Source organism: Acipenser ruthenus, chromosome 49 (genome assembly GCF_902713425.1).
Source record: "Acipenser ruthenus chromosome 49, fAciRut3.2 maternal haplotype, whole genome shotgun sequence".
In the NCBI taxonomy this organism is placed as follows: domain Eukaryota; kingdom Metazoa; phylum Chordata; class Actinopteri; order Acipenseriformes; family Acipenseridae; genus Acipenser; species Acipenser ruthenus.
This window is the reverse complement of record NC_081237.1, coordinates 2,872,527-2,886,400: the sequence shown is the minus strand read 5'-3', so window position 1 is coordinate 2,886,400 and position 13,874 is coordinate 2,872,527. Positions and strand designations below refer to the sequence as shown.

The 13,874-nt window shown below is 43.4% G+C and overlaps 1 protein-coding gene across 3 annotated transcripts in view; it reads right to left on the bottom strand.

Moving 5' to 3' along the window:
• The window catches only part of LOC131721828 (phospholipid-transporting ATPase ABCA1-like), a 50,997-nt gene that overhangs the window by 1,999 nt on the left and 35,124 nt on the right, over positions 1-13,874 (bottom strand). For 2 of the 3 annotated variants that reach the window (XM_059014805.1, XM_059014806.1), the window contains 16 exons: positions 13,247-13,279; positions 12,695-12,800; positions 12,430-12,504; positions 11,266-11,435; positions 10,579-10,756; positions 9,185-9,300; positions 8,441-8,585; positions 7,515-7,638; positions 7,047-7,176; positions 5,914-6,034; positions 5,685-5,747; positions 4,437-4,543; positions 3,169-3,310; positions 1,535-1,669; positions 1,259-1,362; positions 587-679 (listed from right to left, as the gene is read on the bottom strand). In XM_059014805.1, the coding sequence (XP_058870788.1) occupies positions 587-679; positions 1,259-1,362; positions 1,535-1,669; positions 3,169-3,310; positions 4,437-4,543; positions 5,685-5,747; positions 5,914-6,034; positions 7,047-7,176; positions 7,515-7,638; positions 8,441-8,585; positions 9,185-9,300; positions 10,579-10,756; positions 11,266-11,435; positions 12,430-12,504; positions 12,695-12,800; positions 13,247-13,279 (1,842 nt within the window). Of the gene's footprint in view, positions 1-586; positions 680-1,258; positions 1,363-1,534; positions 1,670-3,168; positions 3,311-4,436; positions 4,544-5,684; positions 5,748-5,913; positions 6,087-7,046; positions 7,177-7,514; positions 7,639-8,440; positions 8,586-9,184; positions 9,301-10,578; positions 10,757-11,265; positions 11,436-12,429; positions 12,505-12,694; positions 12,801-13,246; positions 13,280-13,874 lie in introns of those variants that run through there. The other variant, XM_059014807.1, reaches the window with a different exon arrangement.

The window sequence follows — 13,874 nt, the reverse complement described above, 5'->3', positions numbered from 1 at the left end:
CTCTTATTGTATTACTTGTATTGTAACACTTGAAATGTATTTGCTTACGATTGTAAGTCGCCCTGGATAAGGGCGTCTGCTAAGAAATAAATAATAATAATAATAATAATAATCATCTTCACAGACGCTCCTCTTCCAAGGACCCTGCTGCCTTGTGCCAGGCTTGCAGTGTCGGTGTGAATGACAGACTAGCTCTTCTCACTACTCTATTACATTGAGTGGAATCCAGCAGTATCTTTTACCAGCTCAATTCTCTACCTTTGCTGAATTTGTTACCTGGCAGTTGTGTGATGTAAATATAAAGTGGCAGATCACTCAATGACACTGGCCCTTACAAGAACAGCTCATCAACACAGGTGGAAGTTGTAATTTTAACCAATGCAAATAACAGAATATTAAATTAAGAATGACAATGAGAGCTGAAGAAGAACCAGCAAACTATCGGACTGCAGTGGCTTGATCTTCCCTCTGTTCTACGATGGGCTCACAGACCATTGTAACAATGTTCTGTTCCCATCCTTTGCCAGAGCCTGAGGTGGAGCCGATAGCAGGTGGGCCCCAGTCTGAGCTCAGCGCTCCCAGTTACCTGTTCTTGAGGTGCTGGACTGAGCCCAGGCAGCGGAACCGCCCGTTCACCATGATAGCCATGCGGGTGCAGAGAGCCTCACACTCCTCCATGCTGGAGAGAGAGAGAGAGAGAGAGAGAGAGAGAGAGAGAGAGAGAGAGAGAGAGAGAGAGAGAGAGAGAGAGAGAGAGAGAGAGAGCGAGAGAGAGAGAGAGAGAGAGCAGTGTCAATCTGGGATCCTAACACACTGCTTGCGTTTTATTACCCTTTCCAGTGCCTTTGCATATTGATTAATGTAAGGTTGTAAAAGTGTGACCCGCTGCCTCTATCTGACCACGTTTTGATCTTGTTGGGAAGCTGACATTTTTGTGAGATGTTAAGAAAGTACCCAACACCATAAGTTACAGATTTCTAATTTCCCCTGCAAATCTATATGTAATTCCTGCAGTGTTTTCTGTGAGGGATAAACAATGATAAGTGTTGAATCGGTAACAATAATTCCCTGTTTAAATGCCGGTAGACTGGGGTTGGGGACAGATGCACACCATGGGAGACCCAGAAACCCAGACTGACAGGGCATGACAAGGCAAGGTATTCACTGTTAGACGCATTCCTTGTAGGTATATTAGGGAATAGGTGTCAGAGTTTGAATCAGTCTCCTGCACTGAACTGGACACACTTCTCATCACTACCTGTGGGAGGTGAGGATAACGGAGCGGCCCTCTCTGATGACATTCAGGATGCAGGTCCACAGGAATCTCCTGGCCTTGGGATCCATGCCGGTCGTGGGCTCATCCTGCAGAGAAGGGGGGGCGGGAATTGTAAATGAAATAGATTTGATCTGACCCAGAAACATGAGATCTCTGTACACAGGAATGCCAAGTACTTCTAGGTAGATATAAGAGATCTCCGAGCTGAGCTCTGAGCAGTGCATCGGCTCCAGCCTGCCCCTGCCTCAGCAGACTCACCAGGAAGACAACAGGCGGGGCTCCAATCAGGGAGATGGCTGTGGACAGCTTGCGTTTGTTTCCCCCGCTGTATTTCCCAGCAGGCCGCTCTGCATACTGCACCAGACCCAGCTTCCTGATGCCCCACAGTGCCACCTACAGGAACAGGAGTCACACATGAAGACAATGGTTTTAATAGTCATTACAGGACAAGTTGGCCAAATCCTGGGGAGGGCAATGGGGCAAGGGCATCTGTGTGAATGCAAAAAAGAGAGAGACATGCAGCCCCACATGGCCAGGAAGTGTCCATTGTAACTTGTTTTTGTCAGGGGTTCCCAAACTGGGATTATTTGACTGGAACACTGAAGCCAGCTCATACCTGCGCCAACAGTATGTACCATTATACAAAAAACATGGGGGGGGCCCCTAAGGAGAACAAAATAGACAACTGTATTAATGCACTTAATTATAACAACGTTTTAAATGAATTTAAATATATACATAAATAAATAAGGATTTATGCAAAGTATGCTTTTTCCGTAGAAGTTTTTGATATTTTTTTCTCCCCCTACCTAAATATACGGCTCCCGCTTCCCTTTACAGGCAGGGTCACGTTGCATGTGCAGTCAGTACAGTAATTATGGGACGGTTTCTCAAACGTCTGAGAAATGACACTGAACACAATGAAAGCAGAAGTACTTCAATCACTGCCCGTAAAACACAACTCCTCTTACTGAAGGAATCAGAATCACACTGTGGAAGACAGAATATATTCAGTTTGGATTTGTTTGCGTTACAAAGGAAGATGGTCTTGAACTGCTTGGAATTGCTGTCGATTGCCTCAAACCTTCAAAGTTGAAACACCATTTACAGCAAAAACACCCAAAGCAGCTGTGAATTCTATTGAATTTTAAGAGCAAGGCAAGATGTTTGCAATGAAAGTAAGGTGCTCCACTTCTATGGATTCATTGGGTACCCTTGCAGTGGAGCTGTACCTTGCTCACAGCCTCCCTGTGCTCCTCTCTGACAGCGCGGTACCCTTGCTGTGGAGCTGTGCCTTGCTCACAGCCTTGCTCCTCTCTGACAGCGTGGTACCCTTGCTGTGGAGCTGTACCTTGCTCACAGCCTCCCTGTGCTCCTCTCTGACAGCGCGGTACCCTTGCTGTGGAGCTGTGCCTTGCTCACAGCCTTGCTCCTCTCTGACAGCGTGGTACCCTTGCTGTGGAGCTGTACCTTGCTCACAGCCTTGCTCCTCTGACAGCGTGGTACCCTTGCTGTGGAGCTGTACCTTGCTCACAGCCTCCCTGTGCTCCTCTCTGACAGCGTGGTACCCTTGCTGTGGAGCTGTACCTTGCTCACAGCCTCCCTGTGCTCCTCTCTGACAGCGCGGTACCCTTGCTGTGGAGCTGTACCTTGCTCACAGCCTTGCTCCTCTCTGACAGCGCGGTACCCTTGCTGTGGAGCTGTACCTTGCTCACAGCCTCCCTGTGCTCCTCTCTGACAGCGCGGTACCCTTGCTGTGGAGCTGTACCTTGCTCACAGCCTCCCTGTGCTCCTCTCTGACAGCGCGGTACCCTTGCTGTGGAGCTGTACCTTGCTCACAGCCTGCCTGTGCTCCTCTCTGACAGCGCGGTACCCTTGCTGTGGAGCTGTACCTTGCTCACATCTTCCTCTTGCAGACCTCTCAGTCGTGCGTAGAACTCCAGGTGCTCTCGGCCGGTCAGCAGGTCATTGATGGCGTCGAACTGCGGGCAGTATCCCATGTGCTGGTGCACAGCCTGCAGATTCGTCAGGACACTGCCAAGCACACAGAGCCACTGTTAGTGTGTATCAACCTTCACACACGGACTGCAAAATACAACATCAAAAACATTTACCACAGGGCTGTTAACACCTGTTTTTTTTTCTAAAAAGAAATCAAATAACTCAAGAGGTTGATCATTTAGAGCTCCTACAAGCACCTTAGTTGTTTTCGGATAGTTCTGTAATCTTAGATAACCATGCATGTAACTACATTTCCATGATGTCATAAAAAGTCATTACCCAGATTTTTTAGTGTAGCACAGCGTTTAGCATTTAAAACAAACTATTTTCAAAACGCTGATGTTCACAAAATACCTAATATTTTAAGATGGACGTAAAGTTTTGACTTTATGGAGATATTTGAATAGAGGAATTTCAAAAAGACTTTACACTGAATACACTTCTAGCTTAAATCCAGCTGACCTGCAAGTGATGAGCTCTGTACCGACTCCAAATAGCCTTGTAAGAATATACAGATTACCGTGCAGTATCTTCAAATGAGTCTGTGTAGCTACAGTGTTCATACTGATAACGTATTTATATATAATGTAAACATTTGTGGCATAAATGAGAAACAATGTTTATTTACCATTGTGTAAAACTACCAAATTATATATCGCAAAAGTCTACCGGAAGCCATAATAGTCGTACAGTATTTCATGTAAGATTTCGAAATTTCACATTGTTTAATTTGTCAGTTTTTCGTAAAATATATGGAAAACTACAAAGCGGTACGTATGTTAACAATTCAACATTATTCAGCAGGGATCATTCGACTTTATGAAGCAAAATTTGTTAATTATATAGGGAGATGCAAAACTTTTGGCCAGAGGTGTATGTCTTGGGCTGAACCAGTGATAATAGAAAGAGCCCCTGTTTATTTTGGGCTGTACAGCGTGTCTCTGTTTCTATAGGAAATCCTTGTAATGCCACTGGTTAGCTCTGCAGTGTTATCACTGGCCCTCTCACTGTTCATGCGGGTGTGTTTTCATGTTTTGGGATGTGCACATTTTGCTTTCCTTGACACTTTTAGTGTAGGACTCTTTTCAGCTCTGAAATTGTTTCCGGTTTTCTTTGCTGTAATTCTAGATGTTTTGCTGGGTAGCATGGGCTTGCTCACCTGCACCCGTTCAGGAAGGCCTCTCCACTGCTGACTGTGGTGTCTCCAGTCAGCATGCGGAATGTGGACGTCTTCCCAGCTCCATTGACACCCAGCAACCCGAAACACTGCAACACAGACACAACGTGCAGTCACAATGGACTAGAAAAAGGGACTTAAAAGCTAACGAGCTCTGGAAATAAAAAGCTCTCTGGCCTCTCCACCTCCTCTACCAGCTTTCAGCCTGGATGAGTAGAAGCGGTCTATGCAAGGAGACCTGGTCAGTTGCCAAACGTGTAACACCTCTCTCTGCAGACAACTTTAGTGAGTCTCTGCTAGAGGCTGGTACAAGCAAATGAGCACCATGTGAAGTATAAGAAGCTACTGCACTCTCAAATTCAAAATGATCCAATCGTAGAGTTATGGTGCTTTTGACAACATTTGTTACCTCATTCACCCCATGTAGAGCTCTCGCTGACGTTACATCTTGGTGTTTCTTGACTAGATTAGATCACCCTTGAGATACTCTGATATGTACAGTCCTGTGCAAATGTATTAGAACAGTCCACTGCTTTGGTTTTGATTTGGTGTGTGTACGAAATCAAACCACTGGAACTGAAAATCTTGAAAAATTGTCAAAATAGGTAAGTTCGTGATTGTCTAATTTAATTGATGACTTTAATAGGCCACACAAGTCATTTAAAATAGTAAGAGAAAAGGAACACATAACCACAAATGGTAAAATGCAGGAGACTTTTTAGATTTTAAGATGCCTGATTAAAGCACAAAGTGGTCTAACATTTTCACACACGAGTGCCTATTGTTTCTATATCACCGATTACTGACCAAGGTGTTCTAATATTTGCACACTACTGTATAGGAGGCTGTGTGGTCCAGTGGTTAAAGAAAAGGGCTTGTAACCAGGAGGTCCCCGGTTCAAATCCCAGCTCACTCACTGACTCACTGTGTGACCCTGAGCAAGTCACTTAACCTCCTTGTGTTCCATCTTTCTGGTGAAGACATTGTTGTAAGTGACACTGCAGCTAATAGTTCACACACCCTAGTCTCTGTAAGTCGCCTTGGAAAAAGGCATCTGCTAAATGAACAAATAATAATAATAATAATAATAATAATAATAATAATAATAATAATAATAATAATAATAACAATAATAATAATCACATAGTATCCTTGACTTCAGTGAGTAGTGGCAGTGTGACAGTTCCATAATGTGAGTGAATGATGGTGTGTGTCCTTGCTTGCACTCACCTCCCCTCGTGGGATCCCCAGACACAGCCTGTCCACAGCGGGCTTCCTCTGCAGCCTATACACCTGGGAAACACAGGGGGCGCTGTTACACACACAGAGCAACAATTTGCAACACTAGCAATCTCAAATTAAAGAAGTTTTAAACACATAGATGAAGTCTGAAGTTACCTACTTGAATGAAACAGGAATGTGTTTATTTGAATACCACAGCCCCAAACAGTCCCCTCACCTTGGTCAACTCCTTCACCTCTAGGATATCCCCCTTCGCTCGGCCGCTCTTGACCCTCTCTCTCTCTCGGGCCACGTCTTCATCCTCCTGACCAACAGGGGGCAGCTTCACAGAGAAGGGCCTAGGGGGAGGGACTCCCAAATCACTGACGAACAGGTACACATTTCACTGCCCTGTATTTAGAATCAAGGCCATCATCTGCAGTCCCACGTTTACACCTTTGTTAACAGACCTCCAAGAAACCAACATGGTGCAATCTACCAGCAGCCTATTCTTAAAAAACATTTTATTAAGAAAAATAATCATTCAAAACTATTAGAAACCAAGATTATAACATTCCTACCTGATGACAAAGCGATTGAATCCAGACAAGCATTTCCAAAGATATAGCCTTTAATAATAAGCCATTAAAACAACCAATTGTGTGTCAGTAATATGAACATGTAGGTCAATGTAGCCTTCACAGTGTGATCAGTTATATTAATGGAATAAATGTCCATGCAAAGTTTCATCATTTCATCATCTACCTCTACCATCTACATCAGTTTGACGGACTAGGATTAACTAAAGCTGTTCATGCCAGCTTTCCTCACCATAGCCAACCTTAGGTATGCAAAAAACTAGTGGGCAAAAACACAGCGAGTCTTTGTCTGAAAGACTATTATTTCATTATTTCAGCATTTATAGACAGTTTGGTGGTAAGCAGGCATTTTTCCTATGGGAAAGCCCCATGCAAATTTGTTGATGGAAGATCTGCCAATGCAGGAAGCTTCAGGGAAGAGTGAAATAGTAAAGGCAGCAGTACTTCAATATGGGTGTTTTGTTAAGACTGATCTCAAACACTGACATCATTGAGCTCCAGTGGAAAGCTCAGGACTGCTATTCAGACTGCTGATTCACCGTCCTTGGCACTTGACTTGGTATTCTGATTTTAACAGCTTCCTCATATTATTGTGTGATATGTTTTTTTTTTTTTTTCAGTGAAATGGATTTTCTTATTTTGGTCACCAGTTTTGGGGTCTTCTTACTCAAACAAACATTGGTATTGGTCATCTTGTACCGATGAATTATTATTTTTTCCAACAGGAATGAATAGGAACCCCTGGCTTGCTCCCTCTTGGAGGACAGCGTACCTGAAGTTAATGAAGAACTTGTACTGCAGCAGGATTGTGAAGAGGAAGAAGACCAGCCCTTGCACGGCCATGGCAAACAGGTTCTTCCCAACGAAGTCCCACGACAAAGGAGACAGCGTCTGACTGGCACCTGCAGGGGGCGACAAAACAAACCCATCACGACAAGCCAGGCCAGGACTCAGACAATATAAAGGAACGTATTTCTTGTATAATCACTGCAAGTCCTAGAATCTAACACTTAATCAAGCTACAATTGTAAGGAACAGATTGGAGTGCTTTTTTAGACTTTCTATGCTATACTAGTTTCCATTTTGTATTCAATTTTTTTCAAATATATACGTATTTTCAAAGTTAGGTACATATTATACATATATATGCACATTCATTCTAATATATATATATTTATTCTGTTCTGTGGCCTTTTATCTGTGTGGAAGGCTGTAATTCAGCGATGGGAGCAGGCCTCACCGAATCTCTGGAAGGCGTCGGCCATGGCCTGGTTCTTGGCCATGTCGATGAGCCCCCGGCCCAGGCAGAAGTGGGGGAAGATCAGGAAGACTTTCTTCAGGATGTTATTGACGTCGTTCAGATTCTGTACCGGGGAGACCAACAGCGTCAATAGAAACATTTCAGGTCTTCATTACAACAAACAAGACAGCTGTAGATGGGATTCGGGTGAAGTCGAGCAGACAAATGTTTCTGCTAATGCTTTCATCAGCGCTGGAAGGTTGAGGTTTTAATTTCTTACAATTACACTACTGATGAATTACTGTCATTATCAATTATAATTAATAAAGTATAATTATGACAAACAGTATTACATTTATTGAGTCTCAAAGCACACATGCATAAGAAGAGATTAACATTAGACATGTTAAAATGGTTTAAACAATAGTTGGGTAAATCGGCCTTATTACCTTCCCATTGGGAGTCACATTGGGCATGATGTTCAGGGAGGAGAATGGAAGTGTGTCTCTCTGAGCGCTTGTGTGTACTCCCAAATTTACACAGACAGATAAACAAGCTTGCATGCTGTGCTAAAATTACTTCCAATGTCTACATTCGACTTTCCCTTTTCTTAGATTAGTTATTTCCACAGAACATTACTTTCATCACACTCTTGCCACCTGTTACTTCCTGCTTTGTCTAGATTTTGCAGAGTTTTGCCTACAACATAATCTTTGCACTTTCTGAGCTCTGAGTTTTGCAATAGTTGAGCTAATGCACCAACATTGACCTTACATTCCCCCTTTCGACACTGAAACATATTAGCACAGACAGTTATTTTCCACCCACAGGTTACTGAACACAAGTTCACTGTACAAAGACACTCTCTTATATACAGTCCAGTGGCATTAAAAGTGTGGAGTATATCATTTAGGCAGGGTCAGTACCTTGTCTGTGAAGAGCTCCAGGACGAAGGTAGCCACACTGCCATTGATCCCGATGAAGAGGTTCAGTGAGGTGAGTACCACGTAGGCGGTGCTGGGGATGCTGAACAGGAAGGAGGCCGGGTACATCAGAGGAGTGATGGACCAGCTACCAGACACAGGGAGAGTCATTGAAAGACAACCTCAAAAATGAACAATACTGGGGAAAATCAAACAGACGAATGGACAGGAGTCTCCATGTATCACCAATTTGCCATACTCACAATAACCAACCAATGCCCTATCAAGTTTTATTCCAATTGGATAAGCAGTTCTCTAGAGTCTTGTTCAGACCGTACTGCAAGAAGGTAGCCAGGCAACAGGCACAGCTATTTTTAAGGACTGTGTGTTTTTCTTTAAGTCTGTTTTGATTCAATCTTCTCTTAAAGACATTTTACTAACAACCAAAATGTAACATAAAATTACATTAAAATTCAGATTTACCAAATGGCAAAAATGCAGACACTGCAATGACATCAGTATTGCAGTATTCCAGATTATGTCAGATGCCATTATGGGCACAAGATTCTGGTCTTGTTGGCAGGAATATGCCCACAGCCACAGCTTCCAGGACCACTAATACATAAATGAAATAGTTCTCGAAACGGATTTCAAAGAACATCTCCAACAGTAGACAAGACCTGTGCTGTCTCATAGGAGTGTTTATTCATACACTACTACTGCCCTCGACCCAGCTGGAGCCCTTACCCATAAAAAAACAGCAGCAGCACCAGAGCAGGCAGGTTGGTGGGAGACACGTAGGACTTCTGCTGGAAACAGATGAAGATGATCACCACCAGAGTCGCAGGCACGGTGTAATTACACTGCAGAGAGACAGGGAGCACAGCGGTTAACAGCACATTGTAATTACACTGCAGAGAGACAGGGAGCACAGCGGTTAACAGCACAGTGTAATTACACTGCAGAGAGACAGGGAGCACAGCGGTTAACAGCACAGTGTAATTACACTGCGGAGAGAGACAGGGAGCACAGCGGTTAACAGCACAGTGTAATTACACTGTAGAGAGACAGGGAGCACAGCGGTTAACAGCACAGTGTAATTACACTGCGGAGAGAGACAGGGAGCACAGCGGTTAACAGCACAGTGTAATTACACTGCGGAGAGACAGGGAGCACAGCGGTTAACAGCACTTTATCTCCACTTCATTTAATTTTATTTCAGTCCTGTCTATTTCCTTTGAGATCAAACCAATTTGAATTGCGACGGTAGAACTAATAGAGCGATCAATTCATTTTACTGTAATAGTCAAACTTAATCCTCCCACCTGCACCTTAACAATAAAATGACATTGTCTGGAATCCCTATTTCAAAGTTAGGTTAGTGAGTATTGATCAGCCTTAATCAACCCATTAATAACATCATCAACACTAGCATTGTTATGAATTCATTTATGAATTGGTCTGTCTATCAATCTATGTATTATGATTTTTCTTATTTATTTATTTATTGCTCGTTTATTTTCAATATTAAGTTTGAAATTTTATTTATTTATTTTTTTAATTTAGTAGTCAGCAATTGTTTTTACCCGTTTTTCTTCACCTCCTGCGCTGACTCAGGAGCGGTGAAGACGAACACACGCTGTCCTCCGAAGCGTGCGCCGTCATCTGACCGTTTTTTTTTTTTTTTTTTTTTACACTCTGCAGGCCCGCCATGCAGCCAACCCAGAGCTACAACATCAGAGGACAACGCAGCTCTGGGCAGCTTACAGGCAAGCCCGCAGGCGCCCGGCCAGACTACAGGGGTCGCTGGTGTGCAGGGAGCCGAGGACACCCTGGCCGACCCAAGTTCTATGGGGAGTGCTGGTTTATATTGAAGTTCTATGGGGAGTGCTGGTTTATATTGAAGGTTTACTGGGAGTGCTGGTTTATTTGCTGCATTTTCGCTTGTTGATGAAGGGTTTCTCGCAGGTATACTGCTTCTGTACCGAGTTAATATATTGCAGGATATACAGACTTGTTATATTTATAATTCTTGTGGAATACAACAAAAGCGATTCCGACAGCATTCAAAGCCCTGAAGACAGTGCTGTAGGCAAGGTGTCCACATTGCTGCGGACTGGCTGCAGGGGAAAGGCACCCACCATGTCCCAGGAGAAGTTGGCCAGCCAGTAGAGGATGGGCTTCACCCCGCTGACAAACTGCAGGTGCTTGGCCTTGCTGACCCGCTCCTCGATCAGGAAGAGCACAAAGCTGGCCGGCACGAAGGACATGGCGAAGATCACACAGATCGACACCAGGACATCCACAGAGGTGTTCATCCTGGGAGACAGAGAGACAGAGAGGGGCTCAACCTTCACGTCAATCCGAGAACGTGCTCATCTTCATCTACAAAGTCAACTTTTTCAAAGTGCTTACTTACAGTCTCTCAATTAAATTCCATTAAGGTAAGAAGTTCTCAAAGGGTTTGGTTGGCAATGCTCACTCTCTTTTTCCCGTGTCACAGATCTTTTGGTTCTTTGCTGGTTTTAATGTTTAATTCAGGATCTCGAGATTTGTCACAGTACAACACTGTGGTCATGTGGTCCAAATGCAGCCAGATCACTGAAGGCAAGCTACAGCAGCAGCAGCAGAGGCTCTTTTGCTTCATGTACAAAATACAAGCAAAGAACCACAAGATGTTAAACTGAAAGGAAGAGCGGTGATATTGCTGCTAGGGTTAATAAAAAGGTAAGAAAAAAAGTGTCATTTTAAAAGGAAGATGATCTTCAAATCTGTGGTGACACTGCTAGAACTATTTTCTTTTCCCCCAATCTTGGGTGTTCACTCACAGCGCCACTTCGCTGAGCTGCTCCCTGGTCAGGTTCAGGGGGTGGTTGACAGCAGTTATCCCGTAGAGGCGGGGGTCTGTGCCAGGGGGCAGGCTAGCTCGCAGCACGCCGTTGTTGATGATGTTAATGAAGGATGCCATGGCGTGCCAGCCCTTGTTGTTGAACCAAACCTGGAGGAGAATGAACGCCACGGAGGGCACTAGTGAATGCATGGATTAGGGACAGGCAAACAGAATTAAACCAATACCTATCTACAGCTAAATAGTGCGTAATCTCCTGAAGTCAACTGTATTAAATAAAATCTTAAGCAAACTTCCTAACGAGAAGTCTTTGTCATGTCTAAGTATCTGTTTGTCCATAAATACAAAAATAATGCACCATTGGTATTCTGGAATCTAACTTGAATCAAAGAGTATTGCTACCCAGTAAATTCTCATTCAAAACAAAGATAGCACACATGTTCTCCCAATACAATTTAACAAGCAACCCTTCTTGTTGTAACCCAGACCTTCCACTATATCCATTATGAATGAATACTGGATCATGAAAATATATATTGAATTGAGACAGATCCTTAATTTTTTGCTGTATTTATTTTGTTATATTTACTTGCCTGTTTGAAGTGGAATCCGAGCAGTGAGATCAGGAGCTGCACACAGTTTGGTACAGGCTACAGTCTGAACAATTAGTCTAACCCTTCATTTAAAACGACCCAGCACAGTAAAAAGTTTGTATTATTACACTTTAACTCTTTTGAATGTGCTGCTTTTTAAAATAAAAAGTATTTCTTATAGGATACAGTATTGGTAGTGTGCATGTTATAAATGCTGGTTTGTTTTCTAGATGTTTAATTACCACCGCAGTTTGTGTTTATGTACAACACATGTTCAGTAATGCTGTAGGTGCAAGAATACCAATGCAGAATAGACTCCTGATAACAATACAATTCTTCTTTTCTGGTACCTTGAAGTTGGTCTTAAGGAGAAAAGACTGTAGATATAAATGAACAGACTAGAACTGTTGAAGTCCCCTTTGATGCAGTGTTTTTATTTTTTGGGATGTTTGAGAATCATATAGATTAACCAGGAGAAGTACAGAATCTCATGGAAAAAAAGGAAAATGCAATCCCTCTCTCTCTCCCTCCTCTCTCTCCCCTCCTCTCACCTTCACAATGCTCTGTGTCTCCAGGCCAGTTATGAACCTGGTGAGGTTTCCCAGCAGTCTGTCCAGAGAACTCCCCTGGAGAACAGAGCAGAGACACAGAGGCACAGGTTAGCAGAGGCCAGCAGGGCCTCAACCTGGTAAAGTGGGCAAGACGGATTTTACTTTTATTTGCAACCATGCTCAAACAACGCTCGATTGGACTCGGGGTTAATATTGAATATTGGGGATCATTACTCGACTCCTCCACTGTCACGGGAGCTCCTACCTCAGTGAGCTGCAGGTAAGCCCGGATCTCTCGCACGGTTTTGTTCACCTGCTGGACTGATGGCAGAACCTGAGAGCTGCGGGCCCCCAGTGAGAATCCACCGTACCTACAGAGCCAACACACACATTCTCATTAATCCACAACTATTAAACACTCAGGAACGCTGGATTTAACAATCCGAAAAAAAATGAATTTCAATGACCAATTCTTTAGCACTGTCTTTTTAGTTTCTTTCTGTATTTCCACATTCCTCATTAAGCATTATAAAATGGCAAGAATAGAGGGACCAATCTCATTGGTTAACAAACGTTCAAACCTGGGCAGATCTGTCTTGTAGCACTTAGAGACACTACTTGATTTACTTGACAAGCAATTCACTTCGGGAGCTGTGCAATTTTATAAGATCAATTACAAACTCCAGGTTGGTCCAAAATCAGCAGGACTTGTTTTTTTAACGTCTGTCTGTCCACAGGGATGCTGGTGTGTGACAACACTGGACACTGTGTACCTCCCCAGCACTCGCAGGGTTAACCCCACCCTGCAGCCACTCACCGGAACTCATTCACCCATTTCTTGGTTTTCAAGCTGAAAAGGGAGAGACAGAACAACTATTAGAATCAAGGAAACTAGCATAACAACTAATCCCGTCTCTATGGCGAGCACTTTGGGTGGGAAAGAGGACTGCGAAGCAAAGTGTAGCATTTAAATCTTGTTTATGTGCAAAACAAGAAGACACCTCTTACAGTAAGAGACAGGGTCAACTGTACATATTTATTTCTTATGAAGCAGGGTTTCATTAAAAAGGAAAGACCACAATGCACAGCTAATGGTGCATCCATGGCTTCTAAAGCTAGTCCACTGTGCACAAGACCTCTGGCATAATAAGATGTACTGGAATGTTCAGAAATACGGCATTTTGATTGGCTGAGAGTGACCTCATATAGAATAACAAAACTGTATTTATCAAGGTCTTCAGTTTGATATGAAGAGTCAAGCCATTGCTGCCACAAGTCCTACAAGGCTGGGTGTGCCATTCAGCACACGTTCCAGGAAGGCTCTTGGCTCTTTCATCCAGCTGCAGCCAAGAGGTTAACGTTACCTGCTGCTTACTGGGTGTTTTACACATTGAAAATATATGAATTACGCATATTTAAATGGAATGCGTAAAGCATACGCAGTG